This window comes from Exophiala oligosperma (genome assembly GCF_000835515.1).
Source record: "Exophiala oligosperma strain CBS 72588 unplaced genomic scaffold supercont1.1, whole genome shotgun sequence".
In the NCBI taxonomy this organism is placed as follows: domain Eukaryota; kingdom Fungi; phylum Ascomycota; class Eurotiomycetes; order Chaetothyriales; family Herpotrichiellaceae; genus Exophiala; species Exophiala oligosperma.
The window spans coordinates 1,619,563-1,639,298 of record NW_015622818.1 but is presented as its reverse complement, the minus strand read 5'-3'; the positions used below and the strand labels follow the sequence as shown (position 1 = coordinate 1,639,298).

General features: G+C 52.3%; 8 protein-coding genes across 8 annotated transcripts; 5 read left to right on the top strand and 3 right to left on the bottom strand.

Annotated features, from left to right (window-relative positions):
• The first annotated feature begins 74 nt into the window (after window positions 1–74).
• PV06_00571 (uncharacterized protein) lies at window positions 75–2,440 on the top strand. Its single transcript, XM_016401085.1, has 2 exons — window positions 75–1,213; window positions 1,317–2,440. The coding sequence occupies exons 1-2, from the start codon at window positions 590–592 to the stop codon at window positions 2,289–2,291; spliced, it is 1,599 nt and encodes a 532-aa protein (XP_016268138.1). The 5' UTR covers window positions 75–589; the 3' UTR covers window positions 2,292–2,440.
• Window positions 1,953–3,641, bottom strand: PV06_00570 (uncharacterized protein). The gene is made up of 2 exons (XM_016401084.1): window positions 3,318–3,641; window positions 1,953–3,166 (listed from the first exon to the last, which is right to left on the bottom strand). Exons 1-2 carry the CDS (start codon window positions 3,351–3,353, stop codon window positions 2,582–2,584), a joined length of 621 nt encoding a protein of 206 aa, XP_016268137.1. The 5' UTR covers window positions 3,354–3,641; the 3' UTR covers window positions 1,953–2,581.
• Window positions 3,642–4,641: 1,000 nt separating this feature from the next.
• On the top strand, window positions 4,642–6,711 carry PV06_00569 (uncharacterized protein; the record flags this gene model as incomplete). The annotated part of the gene is made up of 3 exons (XM_016401083.1): window positions 4,642–4,773; window positions 4,824–5,795; window positions 5,911–6,711. The coding sequence occupies 3 exons, from the start codon at window positions 4,642–4,644 to the stop codon at window positions 6,595–6,597; spliced, it is 1,791 nt and encodes a 596-aa protein (XP_016268136.1). The 3' UTR covers window positions 6,598–6,711.
• Window positions 6,712–6,789: 78 nt separating this feature from the next.
• PV06_00568 (uncharacterized protein) lies at window positions 6,790–9,508 on the bottom strand. The gene has a single exon (XM_016401082.1). It carries the CDS (start codon window positions 8,696–8,698, stop codon window positions 7,157–7,159), a length of 1,542 nt encoding a protein of 513 aa, XP_016268135.1. The 5' UTR covers window positions 8,699–9,508; the 3' UTR covers window positions 6,790–7,156.
• Window positions 9,509–9,652: 144 nt separating this feature from the next.
• Window positions 9,653–11,321, top strand: PV06_00567 (uncharacterized protein). The gene is made up of 2 exons (XM_016401081.1): window positions 9,653–10,566; window positions 10,619–11,321. The coding sequence occupies exons 1-2, from the start codon at window positions 10,473–10,475 to the stop codon at window positions 10,804–10,806; spliced, it is 282 nt and encodes a 93-aa protein (XP_016268134.1). The 5' UTR covers window positions 9,653–10,472; the 3' UTR covers window positions 10,807–11,321.
• Window positions 11,322–11,705: 384 nt separating this feature from the next.
• On the top strand, window positions 11,706–13,791 carry PV06_00566 (calcium/proton exchanger; the record flags this gene model as incomplete). Its single annotated transcript, XM_016401080.1, has 7 exons — window positions 11,706–11,715; window positions 11,783–11,831; window positions 11,892–11,923; window positions 11,990–12,323; window positions 12,374–12,376; window positions 12,427–12,622; window positions 12,670–13,791. The coding sequence occupies 7 exons, from the start codon at window positions 11,706–11,708 to the stop codon at window positions 13,789–13,791; spliced, it is 1,746 nt and encodes a 581-aa protein (XP_016268133.1).
• A 967-nt stretch (window positions 13,792–14,758) lies between these two features.
• On the top strand, window positions 14,759–16,814 carry PV06_00565 (uncharacterized protein; the record flags this gene model as incomplete). Its single annotated transcript, XM_016401079.1, has 6 exons — window positions 14,759–14,951; window positions 15,030–15,291; window positions 15,384–15,510; window positions 15,579–15,702; window positions 15,768–16,329; window positions 16,484–16,814. The coding sequence occupies 6 exons, from the start codon at window positions 14,759–14,761 to the stop codon at window positions 16,812–16,814; spliced, it is 1,599 nt and encodes a 532-aa protein (XP_016268132.1).
• Window positions 16,815–17,171: 357 nt separating this feature from the next.
• On the bottom strand, window positions 17,172–19,185 carry PV06_00564 (uncharacterized protein; the record flags this gene model as incomplete). Its single annotated transcript, XM_016401078.1, has 3 exons — window positions 17,172–17,244; window positions 17,369–18,743; window positions 18,867–19,185. The coding sequence occupies 3 exons, from the start codon at window positions 19,183–19,185 to the stop codon at window positions 17,172–17,174; spliced, it is 1,767 nt and encodes a 588-aa protein (XP_016268131.1).
• Between the last annotated feature and the right edge of the window lie 551 nt (window positions 19,186–19,736).

Sequence of the window (19,736 nt, the reverse complement as noted above, 5' to 3'; positions counted from 1 at the left end):
TGTCTGAATGTGAGTGGGTTCCTGCATTTGTTGTCCTCCTCATACGGCACCAGCTGCGCGATCCTACAGATTCGTGAAAGTACTGCTTCTGTACGATATCGACGATGACATGTGCGATGAGGAAACTGTATCAGCACGCGTATGCCGCCAGGGGATACACGCTATCAGCATATCAGGCGGCCCATTCGTCAGGAGATGCACGAGTGACAAGACTCGCCGCATGAGAGTAATGAACCGTCATCCTGCTTTTCCAGTGATCAACTTTTCGTTTTGAAGATGACCTTGTCCGACAAGGACGCGCATACACAGTAAGTCCAGTCCAGTCCAGTCAGAGAGGCCAAGACACTCTGCGCTCGTATCGAATATAAGGCGTCCAAGTCATCTTGTCCATTAAACCCAAAATCATGCATGGTTCCGAGGGTGTTCTGGTAAGATGATATCAAGTCCACAAACCCCATTCATTTATGTCGCTAGAGACCTGCATTTGAGTGTTCATAGTTCGAGAGGTGTCTTGAGAAAGACAATGACTTAGGAAGCCGATCCCCTGTGAGGTGTGAGTGTGTGAATCAAAACAGATCCCCAATTCGGGATGTTCTGCAAAATGCCCGTCACGGTAGCAGTTGTCGGCGCTGGCCCTGTTGGGCTGATGGCCATGAAGAACCTAAAAGAAGTCGGGTTCGAAGTGAGCGGCTTCGAAAAGCGAGGGTACGTCGGTGGTCTATGGAAACAGTCTTGGGAGGATTCCTCCATCTCTGTCACAGAGCACACGGTCTTCAACAGCAGTCGATTCCGGAGCTCCATCTCGGACTACCCTTTCCCAGACCATTACGATGACTATCCCACCGCCAAACAATTGCACGGCTACCTCGAGAGTTACTGTGACCACTTTGACCTACGACGACATATTCGCCTCGACGCCGAAATTAAGTCGATCAAGCGAGACCAACAACAAGACGGCATCGCGCAGACACAGAGGTTCGACAAGGTCATGATCTGTACGGGGTCGTTCGTGTCGCCGAAAACGCCAAAGCTAGCGGGCATCGACAAGTTCCAAGGCACGACAATGCACTCCGTCAACTTCCCCCATCCGTCACGATTCAAGGACCAGAATGTCCTGTTGGTCGGTCTACATGCCACGGCACAAGATCTCACGGTTGAACTCCATGGGTACGCGAAGAAGGTGTACATTGCTCATAGGATCGGCCTTGTCTTGGTACTACTACCATTGACTGTTTTCCCCTCTGTTGTTCTTCTTCCTCCTCCCCTCGTTCCACCCTCTAGTCAGACTAATTGAAACTTTTTCTTCCTGGTTTTAGTTGCCACGCTTCATGCCCGACGGTCGAGCAATGGACGTCGGCCAGACACTCGGGTTGGTCTTCATCCAGCTGTTCATGGAAGCATGGTTCCCCAGAGCGTGGGCGTGGGTCATGAACAAGATCCTCGCCTCCATGAGCTCGGCCGCGTTCCCCAACCAACCTGAAGAATGGAGACTCAAGCCTCACCCGTCAGCTGCGACCGTGACCCCTCTCGTCGGCGACGCCATCTACCCGCACCTGCAATCAGGATTCGCCACGCCCGTCGCCGCCGTCGACGGGATCACGGGACCCAAGACCGTCAGGCTCACCGACGGGAGAGTCCTCGAGGACATCGACGCCATCATCTACTGCACGGGCTACGATTTTGCGTCTCCCTGCCGCCCAGAAGAGTACGACCCGTTCCCCGTCCGCGGCCAACCGCCGAACCTGTACAGAAACATCTTTCCGATCCACGAGGACGCGGGGATCCGCAACTCGCTCGCCTTTCTGGGGTACTCGGCCATCGTCTTCTCGGGCCTGGTCCAGTTCGAGCTTTCGGCCATGGCGGTAAGTCAAATCTGGCGCGGGAACGCGTCGCCGCTCCCTTCCCTGTCCGAGATGCAGAGGTGGCGCGCGCGACACCTGGCCTGGCGCCGGGGCATCGTCGAGCGCGCCAAGCCCTCCGAGACGCACAGCTTCGTGGTCGCCTTCGTCGACCCGCCCGACTACGTATCCTGGGTCAACGAGACCGCGGGCTTGGGCATGCTCGAGCATTTCGGGACTTTCAGTCGGAAGGCGTGGCGGTTTTGGTGGCACGATCGAGACTTTTACAGCCTGTGCAAGAACGGAGTATTTTCACCCGCCATGTGGCGCCTGTTTGACATGGGGAAACGAAAGGCTTGGGTCGGCGCCAGGGAACAGATCATCAAGGACAATGAGCTCGTGAAGAAGCGAGGAGAGGAGCGATTGGTTGCGTTGAAAAAGGAAAGATCGTGATGGAAGTCGGAAGAAAAAGGAGTGGTTGCGTACGCGGGAACAAACGTAGAAGAGATGGACAAGTAGATGTCCACTTGGGACGCCCTGAAGACCGAGGAATAAGAACCTCTCGATGTTACTCCGTATAAACAAATGGAATATAACCGCCCCTGCAAGATACCCTGCGTAACCACCTGTCTCGAATCAGCAGGATCATATCCTAAGGTGATGCTATCCCCCATGGTCTGTCGTGCCCTCGTTGTCGTTCATAGAAAGTTATTTCATGGCCGATTCTTGTCTCGGAATCCCGCTCAATTTCTCAATGCTCGTAATCTATCACCCAACCCTTCCTCGAGTTTCGCCCTCTCGGCACTCTCGGCCTGCTGCAGTTCGTGCTCGGGCACCTTTTGCTCCATCTCCTGCGACAACTCGACACCAGCTTCGTCGGCGACCCTGTTCATCAGAGCGTCCACTTCCCCTTGACCTTCTACCCCGACCTGCTGACTCTCGACGCCGCCGGCCACCCCTTCGTAGTACCCGCTGACCACATCGAGATCTTCAAACTGTGACTCGAACTTCTCCATCACCGTGCCAATCTTTTCCAGGTCCATGCTCTTCAAGGCCGCGTCCATCCCCTTGACCGTCTGCGCCATCGACCCCGTCACCGTCCGCATGGTGATGGCCGTCTGTACCCTCGCGGCGACGGCGTCGATGCGCGCGGCCAGCGTCAAGAGCTGAATCCTCTGTTGGGAATTTCGGACCGAGTTCGTGGCGTACAGGCGGGCGATTTGAGGTTGAGGGGGGTTCTGGGTGAGGGCTTTCTTGAGTTTGGCTTGTTCGGCGCGGGCATCGCGGTCGGCTTTGGCAGCTTGCCGGTTCAGTTGTTTCGAGGTGAACTATGGAGACAGAGAGGTATGTGTCAGTGAGGGTGATTTTCGCGAGTTGTCCCATGACACAGTATGTAACGCGGGGCGCTTAGGGAAGAACGCAGTGTGTTCTGTGGAGTTGCCTTCAGTTATAAAGGGCACTCGGAGGGAAGAGTATTACCTTGAGATTAAAGAGTGCCTTCTCAAGGCCGGACATTTTTGTGTTATTGTCGCTCTCCTGAACTTGTACAAATACTAAGATGCTGCGGATGGTTGGTCGGCTGATGGTGAGCGATAGGCAGTTATTCCTGGCTATCTCTCGAGAGAATCGTGAAGGTTGAACACGGGTCGAGGGAATTGAAGGGTAGAATAAAGTCAAGATCAGTTCGTGTGAGTTTGAGCAGTGATGTTGAGTTCGAGTTTCAACCCGTATCTTTTAGTAGTTGAGAAGCAGATTGCCCACGAAGCACGTAGCCTGGAGGTTGCGGATGACGATGCGGGCGGGATCAGCGGGCATGACAAGAGAGCAAGGAGCCTTGGAGTTCTTGGGGCTAAAAGCCAATAGGCTGCGGTAAGGCTGGCTGACAAAACACCCCCATCAGGCTCCGGCGTTTAGCCGCCCTTCTTTAACCATCGACGCGAAAGCCCGACTGCCATGAGTTGAAATCTCGTTCCTCGATGCAATACCATGAATTCGGAACATCAACATCCTGACCAAATTGCAGGATATCTGCTGCCCAGATGATCATGCAAAACCAATTCCCTGAATCGTGGCTGCTGACATTTACCCATACTTGTCAAGCCTCCTCATCAGTGTGGGAAATTAGTTAACCCAGCTGTTCAAGGACGTAGTGCTTGAAGGCTGAGTGTGCTACGAATACCGGTCTGCCACCTCGATAATATCATTACTCTGTTCAGGCCACCATCTCATACTGTTCCTCATTCCATCCTAGCAAACGAGAACTCGTTGTCAGCCCCCAATGATGCCTTTCCTGGCCAACTCGTATACGCTAACCCTATCCGGGCCAAATCCACATCCAATGGTCTATTACACATATTCGAAATCGTGTAAACAAGAGTGTCTTCTGTCCATCGAGGCTGGGTCCATGATCAATTGAAAACAATCATCACCCGGGGCATGCTTCAGCCTCATATGCAACGACGAGGCACTGACGTGGATCATATCCACTACGCCCAAATTTCCCTGCCCTGATACTCGGTACTCCAGTATGCCTGCATCAAACCGCCGTGGACCTTGTCCTGGACAATCTAACGGCGGGTCTTAGCCACAGCTAGTTGCAAACTCTCTATACTAAAGGATGAGCTTGTATCCTGATTAACCCTTTACAGAGGGGGAACGCGAGATTTCTATTCACACCTTATTCCATCAGGCTTCCGACGCAGGTGCTCTCTACTGCGTCAGTGTATATAAACCACAGCAGGCTAGCTATGGATATACGATGCACACACCTCAACACGCCTTGTCATCCGTCCCGCGTCCAGCAATGAAGACCTTCAGTACTCTATTGGGCGTCGCTGCTCTACCATTGACACTTGCACAATTTCCTCCAACGCCCTCGGGTCTGACGACAACCACGTCCACGGTCAATAAAGACGTCAAGATCACCTGGAAGGAGGTGAGCATAGGGTTGAATTTTCTGTACTACCCCAAGCTGATGGATTACAGACCGAAATATGCGAGACAACGCCCGGAGTCAAGACCTATAGTGGATATGTCCATCTTCCAGGTCACCTGCTAGCTGATCTTGGAGGCTATGACATGAACACGTATTTCATGTATTTCGAAGCTCGCCACAACCCAGCCTCGGCTCCTCTTGGGATCTACCTGGCAGGTGGGCCGGGCGAGGCTTCGACCTATGCTGCTCTGTCCAGCGAAAGCGGACCGTGCTACGCCAACCTCTACGGGAACGATACCGTTTTGAACCCCTGGTCCTTCAACAACAATGTCAACATGTTGTACATCGATCAACCGACGCAAACAGGGCTGTCGTACAGTTCCCTCGTGAATGGCACATACGACCTTGCATCGTTGAACGTTACTCCAGAAAACTTCACCGCCGCTTCTCGTCCGGTCGTAAATGGCACATTTGGGTATGGAACATATTCAGATCAAGATCCGTCGACCACGGCAAACACGACTGTCGCCGCAGGGAGAGCCTTGTGGCGCTTTGCAGAGCACTGGTTCTCATCATTCCCGCAGTACAACACCACATCCAAGAGTGTCGGCATATGGGGCAATTCGTATGGCGGCTTCTGGGTGCCGGAGACAGCTGCACAAATCAGCAAGAACCTCAAGAACCTTACAGACACACACCCACTGAAGAAGAAGGCCTTGAAGGTTGATTCGATCGGCATCACGAACGGCTGTATGGATTTCGAGTATCTGATGGAGGGATACCTCGAGTTTGCAAACAACAACACCTATGGCGTCAAGTTCCTCCCTCAGGACATTTACGACGAAGCACAAACCAACCTTACAAAGCCCGGAGGTTGTCTCGACATGATCAAGCAATGTCGTCACGCTGGGAATGTCGGTGACGCCGCTTATTCTGCCGCCAATGCCACCGTCAACCAGATTTGCGAAGATTCTTTTCTGTATTGCTCGACCATCGTCAGCTTGGTGAATGAACTACACAATGTGAGTGACATTTTTGCAAGCATCCCGCTTGCTCCTTACTCCTCACTCCCCCACCCCTTTTTTTGGTAAGATGCAAGAACTAACCTTTTTGTCCCTTGGTTTTGTTTTTTTTTAGGTTTCAGTCTTTGACGTCGCCATTGAAACTCCCGACCAGTGTAATTACTACCTTCCCGTGGCTCAATACCTCAACCTCCCCGAGGTTCAATCTTCTCTGGGGTTGCCCTTGAACTGGACTTGGGACTCCAACGTCATCACCGCCCTGCTCGGGTTCGTTCCCGACAGCCCCATCCCGGGGACGGGAGACTCATCCCGCCAAGCGGGCCTGGTCAACCTGGAGTACCTGCTGGGCGACGGGGTCAAGGTCGCCATGGTCTTCGGGGACCGTGACTACCGATGCCCCTGGACCGGAGGCGAAGCCACCGCCAAGGCCGCGTCGTGGAAACACCAAAATGGGTTCGTGTCCACCGCGGGCTACCAAGAACTCCAAGGTCTCGTCTCCAAAAACGCAAAGACCGGCGTCGTCAAACAGTTTGGTCAGCTCTCGTTCACCAGGGTCTTTGACTCGGGCCACTCGGTGTCGGCGTACGCCCCCGAAGCCGTGTTTCGAGTTTTCAACCGCACCACCTTCGGCAAGGACGTGGTCAGTGGTCAAAAGGTCGTCGGGGATGATTACCACACCACGGGCCCGACGGACAGCTGGGGGTGGAGGAACAAGATGCCACCTCCCATCCAAGACACTTGCATGGTGGAAGGTAAGTTTTTGTCGGTCAATCCTTGGGCTGCTGTCGATGGGGGGCAGTAAGGAGTCAAGATTCCTTCCGGCCCAGGTGATCGGGCCAGTTAGAAGGTTGGGTATCTAGGCTTTGGCGACTCGAGGGAGAAAGGGGGATCAGCAAGGAGAAGAGAATGAGGGGAATGGGTCTCGACAACTCCAGCTGCGTGCTGCACATTGTACACTGTATACAATGTAGTGATTTGATCGAGCAAGGGTCAATTTTTTTGGAGCCTTTCAAGAGGCATTAATTGTATTGATAAACAATCATTATCTTCTTCCTTCAAAACAGGCAAAGTCCACACCTGAATTTTCAACAGCATCGTCGTAAGTGTGTCACGATCAGGATATATGCGATACTCAGTCCCTTACAGAACACAGCCTCGCACGTGACGTCGAGGACGCCCCTATTTACTCGTAACTCAGGGCCATCAGAGTCCTTTGCTGTCGACAATGATAAATGACGAGGGAGAAGTATTGTAACTAACATTTTGAATATCTCACCATGTCACAATTGTAAATATAATTATATATCCGACCTCGGGGTGTTTGACACGACATCCCACGGATAATCAAATCACTCTTTTCTTTACGTCGGAACCCAATCCAGGTCCTCCACGACCACCGTGTTCTGGGCCGGCATGGTCCCGTTGATCAACCAGGCGTTCATGGCGTCACGGAGGGTTTCGTCGGCGCCGTAACTCGTGTGTCCGTCTCCGGTGCGAGAGAGGAAGATCGAATTGGGGATCTGCCTGTGCAAGCCCACGGCCTCGGAGATGCCCGTGGCCGGGTCGTGGTCGGCGTTGACGATGAGGATCGGGGACAGGCCATCCCCGGCGGTCGAGTTGAACATGTGGGGCGGGTTCCTGGGCTTGAAGGGCCACCCGATGCACGTGGTCGCAAACTGCAGCTGCATGCTACTGCCCAGGGCGTGGGGGAACATGGCCTTGCCCAGGTTCTGCAGGGTGACGTGCTCGTCGTAGGTGGTCGACTCGGTCGGGTTGTCCAGACACCCGATGGCCAGGTTGGCGTAGGCCAGGGGGTCAAAGTCCACGGAAAGGAGGGTCGCGTTGCCCTCGGTGGCCTGTTTCATCGCCTGCGACAGCGCCGGCCAGTTGGCGTACCGCTGGAAGATGTTCTCCAGCTTGAAGATGATGTCGTAGCCCGTGGCGTTCACTTTGCAGGTCCCCGCGAGCCCTCCGGTGGCGTTTGCGGCACATCCCGGGGCAGGGATCGGAGTTTCGTTGGCCCGAGCGATCAGGGTGTCCCAAATGGCGGCCGTGGATGAGTTGCCAGTGCTGTCGCTGCTGTTACTGTTGTGCAGTGCGCAGGAAGAGTTGTAGTCGCACCACTCAAAGAACCGCACGAGTTCGTCGTTCATGGCCCAGTTGCCTTGGACGTAGCTTTCGTACTCGGACAGAGAAGGGTCGACGCCGCCGTCGAGAACCATACGGCCGATGTGGTCGGGGAAGAGCTCGGCGTAGCGTGCTCCCAGCTGCGTCCCGTAGGAGAAACCGAGGTAGTTGAATTTGTCGTCGCCGACGGCGATGCGTAACGCGTCGAGGTCCTTGGCCGCGGACGCGGTGTCCAAGAATCCCATGTGCGGTCCGGTCAGATTGAGGCAGGATTCTCCCAGGGCCTTGTTGAACTCGAGGACCTTCTCCCACGAGGCTTCGTCGTCGACGAAGTAGGAAGGGGTCGACGCCCAGAGATCGTCGTCGCACACGACTTGCGTGCTGGGCCCGACGCCTCGAGGGTCAGGGCAGATTAGATCGTAGTGATCCAAGAGCTCGCTGAAGTCGCCCGGGTCCTGGGATAGGCCTGCACACGTATCGCGAGCCGGCCCTCCTGGACCTCCGGGGTTAAAAAAGATGCTGCCGAGGTTGTTGGTGCCGTTGGTCCTGAGGCGGGCTACGTCAAGCTTGATCTTGCTGCCTCCGGTATTGTTCCAGTCCATGGGTACTTCGAGGGTTCCACAATCAAGATTTGGGATGTCGGTAGTGTTTGAACAAGGCTTCCATTTGATCTCATAAGATCCTGTTCCATTATTCTGCCTTCGAACGGGCGACGCGACAGCAAGGGACGAAGCCCCAATGATCAGAATAGCAGCCCTGTTGAGATGGAAATGCATGATGGTGGTGGAGGTGATGGCGATGAGTATGCGCACTCGTCCGGGTGTAAAGTTTTGACAGATTGTTTATGATTAAGAGGCTGGGGAGAACCCATGAACCGTGCAACGCTGCCATCTTGTGCTTTATATGCATTTTTCTCCCTTGTCGGCGTTGAGCCATTGGGAACTTGATCTCAAGTCTAATGGCAATAGTTGATCGGCAATACGGAGTGAATAGTACTCGTAGTACTTGCAAACCGCGTGGACATCTTGTCCCACATGGGCGGTATGGGCCGTGCGTGATATTAAGGGCACGTACCTCAATGGTGCCGGTCTAGATGAATCAATAGGTACAATAACTTCAAGTCGGGTCATGCTTTTGGGAAGCCAAGTGAGCTTTGGCATAAAAATAGTAGTAGGGAAAAACTTTGACGAAGCGCTGAAGTCTTGATTGATTAAGGGGTCGACGATGCACCCTCTCGGCAGCCTTTGAGCAACCACATTCAGCCTTGTCGCAGCCAGAGACGTTGTCGACTACCCGCTTTCCGATTCCCATTACCTATCCGGGTATCCCATGCGGCAATTCTTGCCAGATCATTGGTACATATGCTTCTGTATGCGATCACGGTGAATGGGCTGGCTGACATCTTTGATACATGCTCCAAAAGAGGAAGCGAAAAACATGTGGAGTAGGATGAATATTCTTTCGTACAATCGTTACATGTCGGGACCTATAAACTGCGGATTGAGAAGCTCCCTGTCAATCGAAAGGAAGCAAGTGGGTGATCGAGATGTAAATTGATGGAATAATTAATTGACCGAGAAGAAAATACATGCGTAGAAATGAAATGCGACAGGAGGAAAAGATTGAGGCTGCCGGACCCCGGAAGAACCATTCCCCGCGCCAAGCCAGTGGTTGGTACTCGTACTCGTACTCGTCCTCGCACCCTGGTCTACTCGGTACTCAGTACAGTAAGCATCTTCGAGTACATTCATCCAACACACCTGGTTTGTTTGATGAAAACCCCGTATACCTACCTGAGATTCTTAAATGGCCTAGGAGTGGAGCTTAACTCTCACACGATACCCGCGACGATCAATCAAAATTCCCCATCTCTGGGCAAAATACCAATGCGTGCAGGTCAAAAGCACTACCACTCTCTGTCACTAAAGCTGCTGCGAGGGCGCAAACTAACAACAAACAAGCTTCGCTATGATATCGATGGATATCACACTAGGAATCTGTGACAAGTTAGACTTCTCAGGTGAGCTTGCACAAACCTCTAGACATACATTTCGCATTGTGGTTGTCCGACAGGAAACGTCACCCTGGTGAGCATGGTATGAAATTGGGTACTAATTTCTGCACCTCGAAAACGCAAACATCTCGACAGCATGTCCGACGACAGCTGTGATTCCTTCTCTAGTGCGGACATTAATGGCTCATACAAACTTCAGGTCTGCAAGAGTATATTTTGGCATTAGCAATGACGCACAAGAAAGCATCCGCATATGGTCTGGGAGGATTTCAGGGGGTCCGATCTGGTGTCCGGCGCTGCATATAGATGCAAAACAGTCGGGGGAGATGTTTTTCCAAGCCGAGGCCTAGAAGCAGCTGTATATAAGACCTCAGTCCAAGGACACCAGGGTTACTCTGGCAGGAGTCACAGTGTTTGAGAGACGCAGCCTGCATCCAAGTTTTCAACAGGACCACAGAAGCCCGGAGGTTTCTGGTGCGTCGATTGCTCCCTACAGTTGCTACTTTCAAAACTTCCACCTTCTATACATCAACGATATGGCACCAGTCCCTTCTACGACGGCTCCTGAAGCTATCATCGTCTGGAAGCCTTCCGGGGCCAAAGCCTTGACTAAAATCACCACGGCCACAGGTCATTTCCACCTGTTTTATCATGATGAAGAAGTAAGCTGATGCCAGAATAGCCAGCCCTACTATTGCCGGTCGGAGCCCGACGATGGACCACATCACAGATGCATATCGCTTTCGATACGCATCTTACCTTGCGTCCACATTCCATATCAGCTTGGATGCGGCCAAGGGCGAGGCGTCTTATCAGCTACAGCCTCGTCGGGCTTCTGAGACTTCAGAGTCGGAGGTGTATAGAAGCTAGACCTGCAGACTTGTCTAGGGTGATTTTAGCATGGCTGGCGTTGTACCTAGAGAGGCATTTCCGCTGCGTGAAGAGGAGAGTTAGCACGAGGAGATAGTCGCCGTTCGCCGACATGCATGAGGGATTTTTGGATTCCTGGTTGGAGTCCTTCTACCAGCAGTCGAAACGTTAGCACTGTCGTTTGAGGGATATATCTGGGAAGTGATCAAGTTTTAGCTCTGGTGGTGACCTTTCATCTTAGCACAGTCCATCGATTGACAGCTGTAGTCATGAAACTCCACATATGTCATGACTACTGCAGCATAGCCTCAATTGCCCAACGATTGTCGTACCTCGTGGGGATGCACTAATTTCCATGTCCATGTCCATCTGCATTCCCGAGGCCTAGTCGTAGTAGATATTGTGGAAGTTGAGGGGTCTTTTTACGGAGTAGCGAAGGGAAAATGGCTCATATAAATCCTCGTTCACTATTCCTTGACTGGTTAAAGGACCTGGATCTAAGATGACCGTGCGGCAAGACGGAACGGTGAGATGGGGCTCTTTCGCAGGTGTAAGTTACAGTATGTCCAATTAGCCTGAAGATCTGACCACAAGACGACAAGGATGACACCAAGACTCCAAGACCTTGGACGTCCTCTTTTCCCATCCATACCAAGATACAGTATAGAGAGTACTCGGTGTGTACAGAGAGATACTGCACAAGTCTCCCGTATCTGCGAGTATTTGCACTCGTAAGCCACTTGGCGGCGCAGCATCAGCCGAAGACTCTTCCCCCTCCCCTCTTCCTGCCCCGGCAAGGATCATTGTCGGCTTAGTCGAACATCTCTATCACAGCTATGGATTTGTTTTGATTTTCTTTCTTATTCTTATTTCCACGAGGGTGTTGACGTGTCCCTGCAATGAGTCCTGGTGAGTTATGCATTTCCGTTTCTCCTGTCGATGTTTTATTGAGGTCTCGGTACTGACAATCTGCAAGAGCACGTGCCCCCTCACCCGCCGCAGTCGCATCGCAGCAACGTGTTCACGTAGGATTCTCCTCGCTCTTCTCTCTGTCCTGGTTCATGCTAACCAGACATCGATGCCAGCTCATTCTCGGCCTGTATCTTTAGGTTTCTGGGTATGTACAGACATCCAATCCGAGATAGGATTGGTTTTGAGTGACTGACCATGCTTCTATTATCAGGTCGTTCTGACATCTCCGCAAACCCTTCAGTCTCTACCAATACCACGACACTTGAGCATTTCTCCTCTCGATCATGGACAGCGCTCGTTGCTTGTATTCATGCCATAGCCACTTCCTCGTGGTTGAATGTCCTACTTGTGATTGTTCCAATAGCCATCACCAGTTATCTTGTCCGAGCACATCCGGTCATCGTCTTCGTTACAAATGTCATCGCTGTTGTACCCCTATCATCTCTCCTGACATATGCCACCGAGAATATTTCACGGGAGTCGGGTGACGCCATCGGGGCTCTACTGAATGTTACTTTTGGTAATCTGGTTGAGATTGTCCTCTTGTAAGCGGTTCAGTCCTGTCAAGCATACTTCGGCTAATGATGAACAACAGCATGTAAGCCTTAACAATCAACATATCGACTGCGGTCGAGCTAACAAAAGCAGAGCGGCACTCTACCATGACAAGTTCGAGGTCGTCCAGGCGTCGATTCTGGGCTCAATTCTCGTGAATTTGTTGCTCATCCTGGGTATTTCAATTCTTGCTGGAAGCTTCTACAACCATGAGCAAAGGCATGATCAGGATGAAGCACAAGGTCTTGCGTGTCTACTCAGTGTGTCTGTGTTCAGTCTCCTCGTACCAGTAGGTATTCTTCTTCCTTGTGGATTTTCAGATACTAATCTCTTCAGAATGCATTCTATCACTCTTTTGACGACGATGAGAGAGCTGAAGCTGCCACCCTGATCTTGAGCCGTGTCTCCTCACTGATGCTACTGGCTATCTATATCCTTTACATCTTCTTTCAAATTAGAAGATCCGTCTCGACAGTCTCATACGACCCACCTGGTTTCAACTCGAGCAGAAGAACAAGCGGTAGCCATAGTGACAGCCTCCGTGCCTCGTTTCGGGCGCCGCGATCTATTCGTTTTCAAGATGAGGAATCAGTGGACAGCTTCCAGCTTGGTGACAATCCACGGAGAGATGTGCTCGAGCTAGGCTCTCTGGTGGAAGAGGACAGGCTCGAAATGGTCGAAGACGATGACCGCCCACAATACCAGAGCGATGAAGATGAAGAGTCTCAAGGTCTCATGCAGCGAACGAATGCGGAGGACAAGAAGACAGTACCCACACAATCAATCTACCAACATCACACCCAGCATCGGTCACACTCGCGAGAGCCTCGACGACGCAGCCGTAGTCAAGGGGCAGATGCGAGGCGACTTTCTTTTGCCAGCTCCACCTCAAACCTACCTCGATTTCTCCTACGCAACAACCCAACAACGAGTATTGACACGTCGAGCGACTTGGATACCATATCAGAGCCGACGAATGTCGTTGGACGAAAGATCTCGATATTGATACTCATCATATCATCAGCCCTTGTTGCCGTATGTGCAGAGTTTCTTGTCAAGACCCTCGATGATATGGTGTCTTCTGGACCCTTCTCTCAAGCGTTCATCGGCCTGATCATCCTTCCTGTGGCTGGCAATTGCGCTGAGTTGCTCACTGCTACTATTGTTGCTGCAAGAGGCAACTTCGATTTGGCAATCGGTGTTTCTGTTGGCTCGTCGGTTCAGATTTCATTATTTGTGACACCACTTGTTGTCCTCTCCGGCTGGATCATGCAGAAGCAAATGACCATGTATTTTGGCCTATTCGAAATTGTGGCATTGTTCGCCACAACGTTTCTGGTGAATTGTTTAATACTCAGTTCAAGGACGAATGCCCTGGAGGGAAGCATATTATGCGCCTGCTATTTTATCATGGCAGTCGGAGCATTTCTATTTCCCACGTCTGCTGATGCATCCTGACCTGCGGAAAAGTCCCTTTGCATGGCTGCGAGTGGATCATGTACTTCCCTTGCTTCTAACACAAAATTGACATCTAAACACATCTCTAGAAGTTCGTTCATATCCATATCGTCGTCGCCAATAATCTCGATATATCCGTATCCGGGGCTGCCGGTCCGTCCTGGCTCTCTCCGCATGACGTTGAACTGCAGCCAAGATGATATGTGCTTTACCAGATCGACACTAGTTATCAGCGCGATGTCACCTAACCGGGCTTCCTGTCATGGTCTTGTAAAGATACAACTTTCTTATCAGTTCATCGTTCAACCTTCTGGCCGCGGACGATGAAGCTCCAGGTCGAGGATTCCCGGCCAAGCTTGCTTATAACAAGCCGCTACCAGCATTCGAGCGTTGACGCCACGAGGCTTAGCATCATTTGGCACATGGCTACATACCTTAGCTTGGTCACATATCCTTCTCCTCCAAGGGACCAATGGCAAGTTTTCGAGGATAAGTTCTTGCTATCAGTCGACGCTGCTGTACCTGACAGCTTCCACAATCTTCCTGATGCGGGGGTCTGGCTGCCTGGCACTCAGGCGTGCTATGTTGCGACATCTCTTCTTTTCCGCATTTCTGGTGACGTATAGTGGTTGTCTAGTTCAGTATCGCGGTGCAGCGACCAGATAAGCCCATGGGCATCTACAGCACCCATACTTTCCTCGGCAAGAAGAGCTTTTGTGGGTTACACTATTTAGACTCTCCAGAACTCGCTTCTATCGCGCTCATCCGGTTGGATGTGGTTCGGTTCAGGCTACAGCTATCGCATGAATCAGCATACCTGTCCGACGCTACATCATGGCATTGGGTCGCGTCCCCATCGGAAGGCATTACACGGGTGTTCGCTAGATCACATAAGTAGCTTGAGGTCTGCATCTTACTCCAACGCCAGCTCTTCTTCTCGAAGCTAGTCATCCACTCTCGAGGAGCCATGAAGCCTCAATATTTGAATCATCTCCTACTGCTCTGCGGCTGCCTTCTCGTCCTAGGTTCAGCACGTCGTGATGTTGCACATCGAAGAGGCTTTACGCCTCAGGGAATGGCAGAGATGAGGGCTCGTGCTTTACTCGGACGGGACACTACCGCGACCAATGATCCATTATACTATACTAACAAGACCAAAAGTGAGATTCAAATGAGCTACCCTTTTCAAGTACAGGCTGGTTAGTGCTTTCAAAGACGCTGACCTTGGGACAAACCAGAATACTTTGTGGAATCACTCCCTGATGTCCCACAAAGCTTCATGACGGAGCTTTACAGCGGTATCATTCCTCTGAACATGTCTGATGATAGTCGAGGTATGTTCTTTGTTTTCCAGCCTCGGGTGGGATCACCAGTCAAGGAAATCACCATCTGGTTCAATGGAGGACCCGGATGCAGCTCATTAGAAGCCTTCTTGCAAGAGAATGGCCGGATCCAGTGGAGCTGGGGTCAATACTCTCCAACTATCAATCCCTATTCCTGGTAAGTTTCTTTCTTCTGGTTTTAGATCTCCTCTGAAATAGGCGAGACTTTGACCTCGTGGACACAACTGCACAGTGCTGATACAAGAACAGGGTGAATCTGACCAATATGCTTTGGGTCGAGTACCCTATCGGAGTTGGTTTCTCTCCGGGAAAAGCCACCGCCACAAATGAAGAAGAGCCGGCGGAAGAGTTCGTCAAGTTCTTCAAGAACTTCCAGGTAAGACTTGTACTTGTCATGGTGGTAAGATTCGAAACTGGGGCCTGGCAAACTTACAACTACACCAGACGATCTTTAACATCAGCAACTACTCGATCTATGTCACTGGAGAATCATATGCTGGAAGATATGTACCGTATGTCGCAAATGCAATGCTTGACCAGAACGACACGACCCATTTCAATGTCTCGGGTAAGTTAACAACACCCCTAGCGAGCTGTTCGAGGTGGTCCTGACACGATATTCACTCCTGCTAGGTGCACTTGTTTATGATCCTTGCATCGGCTCTTGGCCAACGGCAAATGCTTTGTCCGTATACCCATGGATCAAAAAGAACAACAACATGATGGGTTTCAACGATTCGTACGTTTCGATGCTCGCCGACATGGACAAGAAATGTGGTTATGCACAATATCGCGAAGATTATATGCATTTCCCGCCCAACGGCACACAACCGGTGACGTATCTCAACACCACCGCCGATCCGGACTGCGACCTGTGGGATAATGTCTACGACACGGCATACTCTGTCAACCCGTGCTTTAACGTGTACTCACCAAACCTTGCCTGTCCGATCCTTAGTGACCCACTTGGTTTTCCCTCTGACTTGATCTATTCATATCCGGGATTGCCGCCTTATTTCAACCGCACCGACGTCAAGAAGGCAATGCACGCGCCCGCCAACGCCGATTGGGAACTCTGCACGGGACCCGTATTTGTTGCCGAAGATAGTGGTCCTGAAGACGAGAACGATCTGAGTGCAGATCCGATTCAAAAGGTCCTTCCTCGAGTTATTGAGGCGACAAATCGTGTGCTGGTGTAAGTTTTGGTTTCCCCCTTTTTGGCCCCTTTTCCCCCATTTCCTCTTCTTTTTTTCTGTTTCTCATCCCGTTCCCACGTCCAATGTTTTACCTTGATCGTTCCAAAATCTAATATTTGAGATGACTGACGCGTACCGGTTTCACACTATCAGGTCAAACGGTGATCTCGACCTCGAAGTCTTAACCAATGGCACACTCCTGGCGATCCAGAACATGACGTGGAACGGCAAACTCGGGTTTCAGACCGAACCTTCCAAGACCATCACGATCAACATTCCGGATATCCAGTACCAAGAGGTCTTTGTGTCTAGTGGATTCGAGGGTCTAGATGGACCTTCTCAAGGGATCATGGGTATTCAACACTTTGAACGAGGACTCATGTGGGCACAGACCTATCTCAGTGGGCACATGCAACCTCAGTTCCAACCACGGAGTTCATATCGTCATTTACAGTGGTTGTTGGGAAGGATTGATGCGCTATGAGGAGGAAGGCCATTCTACCCCAAGTAGCGGATATCACGTCTTTGTGAGAAGTATCGAGCAACGTCATGATACCCTACAAGGGGTATACATATACTACCTATGCAGAGCATAGTGTCCTTACGAGACGTCTACATAGGCGTATTTAAAGAGCGTCTACGCAGGGAAATACATACGACCTGTCCAAAGTAAAGTATCCTTGTATGTACTAGCATCTATGTTACGTGACAAGTAATCCCCGCACCCTTATGCTATGTTATGAAAGAAACAAAAGCAGGCCTGAGTCCATATCTACGGGAATCATCTCCTCTCTGAATCCAATAAGATGGTAGAGTCATATATCTTGTGATTGTTGACTTGTCACCGATTCGTGCTGTATGTCGGCTGTCTCTGGTTCATGTTGGCCATAAGTCGGCGATTGTCAATATACACTCTCCGCACACGTGGACCTCAGTTTCGCTTTCGTTGGGGACACGAGGGGTGCAGTGCGGTGCAATGCGGCGCTCATGGTTTCAAGGCCAAGTTGTTTTGTGTCTCGGAGAGGCTTCATGATCTACTCCATCGTGCCGAGGTCTTGGGCGACGGTGAAAGTGGCCGCGGTCCTCTTCCTGATCTCTTCGACGCTGACGCCTCTGGCCGTCTCGGTGAGGGTCAGGCCCCGACCGCCTTTCCGGTCGACCTGGAAGACCCCCAGTTCGGTGATGATGGTGGACACGACGTTCTTGCCGGTGAGCGGCAGGTCGCAGCGGTCCACGATCTTGCTCCGGCCGTCCTTGTCGGAGTGGTAGGTGCAGACGACGACCTTGGTGCGGTCCGGGTCGCTCACGAGGTCCATGGCGCCGCCCATGCCGTTGAAGGCCTTCCCGGGGATGATGTAGTTGGCCAGGTCGCCGCCGGCGCCGACCTGGAGGGCCCCCAGCAGGGAGACGTCGATGTGGCCGCCGCGGATCATGCCGAAGCTCTCGGCGCTGTCAAAGGTGCTCGCCCCGGGGACGAGGGTGATGGACTCCTTGCCGGCGTTGATCGTGTCGGGGTCGGCCTCGCCCCGGGTGCGCGGGTAGGGGCCCATCCCGATCACGCCGTTCTCCGACTGCAGCCAGACCTTCGTGGAGGCCGGCAAGAAACTGGGGGCGAGCGTGGGGATCCCGACCCCCAGGTTGACGTACATGCCGTCCTTGAACTCGAGGGCGGCTCGGCGGGCGATGCGGTTACGCGCGGCGGCCTCGCCGCCGTCGGGCTCATTGACCCCGGCCGGGTCTGATTCGGACGACGGGGCGAGCACGAGCTTCTCGATGTGTTTGTCGCTCGTGGCGGGGCATATACGGTCGATGTAGATGCTCGGCAGGTCGACCTGGTCGGGGTCCAGGGACCCGACGGGGACGATATTTTCGGCCTCCACGATGGCCAGGCGGGCGGCCTTGGGCATGAGCACCCCGTAGGTCTTTGTGGTGCTCCGGAAGACGCAGTTCCCGGCCTCGTCGACCTTCCAGGCCCGGACGATGGCCACGTCCCCCCCGAGGGCCGTCTCCATGAGGTACCTCCGGCCGCCGAAGATTCGAGTCTCGCGGGGTCGGCCGGGCTCCAGGACGGCGTGCTTGCCGGTGGCGGGGTCCCTGGGTCCGACCCGGATGGGGATCTCCCCGGTCTCGATGAGGGTGCTGGTCCCCGTGCCGGTGAAGAAGGCGGGGATGCCGGCCCCCGCGGCCCGGAGGCGTTCGGCGATGGTCCCCTGCGGGCAGAGTTCGATGGCCACCCGGCCGTCGTGGTACTGTTGACCCAGGGATCTGTTGTTGCCGATGAACGACACGATCATCCGGGAGATTTGCCCGGTGGACGTGAGTTTGGCCAGACCGTACTCTCCCGCCCCGGCGTTGTTGGAAACCACGGTCAAGTCGCGTATACCCTTTTTGCGGATGGCGTCGATCAAGGTTTCTGAAGGCGGAAAAGAGAGAGACGGAATAAGACGTCAGCAAAACAAAAAAAAAGAATGATCAAAGGGGGAGGGGGCTTAAGTGACTGCAAATCTTCCAAGTACAGTTATTTCTCAAAACTCACCTGCGACACCACTCAATCCAAACCCTGCACTTAGAATGGTTGTACCATCTTTGATATCGGCCACAGCGTCGTCGGCACTTTTGAATACTTTGGATGTATGTTTCGGACTCGGTTGTCGTGTGTCATTAGTTTGAGACGGCTGCTGCTGTTGCCGTCCGAGATATTGTCTGGTATTGAATGACCGACGGTGACGACTTGACGTGTTTTTTGGGTATATCTGTATATTCCATGGCGTAGTAGTAGTAACTTTGAGAGTGTTTGTTGATTTGGCTAATCTCGCAAATGTCCTAGGAGCGTAGAACTCCGGTACGACAGACATTGTCGATATACGACGGAGCAAGAGTCTGCCGGGGGTTGTCGATGTTGTTGTTGTTGCAGCCACAAAGATAGATCAGGAACAAGGTCTTAACAGATATACAAGTAGTATGTATGTAGTTGCCCACAAACCATCCCATGGAGTATGTCACTTATACCTCGGACACGGGGGGGGGCCAGAGGAGGGTTGTTGGTGGGGTTCATCGGCTATTCTCCGTGTTGCAGAGTTACGAACTGGGTCCCAATATTCGGGGATTGAAGTATGACCCGAGTCTATGTACAGTACAAGAGGTACGAAGTATTTGATGTACGAGTAGAGTGGTTGTGTATGTGGAGTACTTGGAATCAACTCAGTGGTACAAGGAACAATATCCCATCGGCCATCAATCATCATCTCTGTATCGACTGGTCGTTGTCTTTGGACTTGTGCTCCGTACACGATGCCTGCCCCTGTTCCTGTGTGAAGTCGATGATGACTAATATGCCAAGACATGCGATGATACCTCATACACTCCATACCGACCCTTTGTATCGTATTAAAACACAACAATGTAA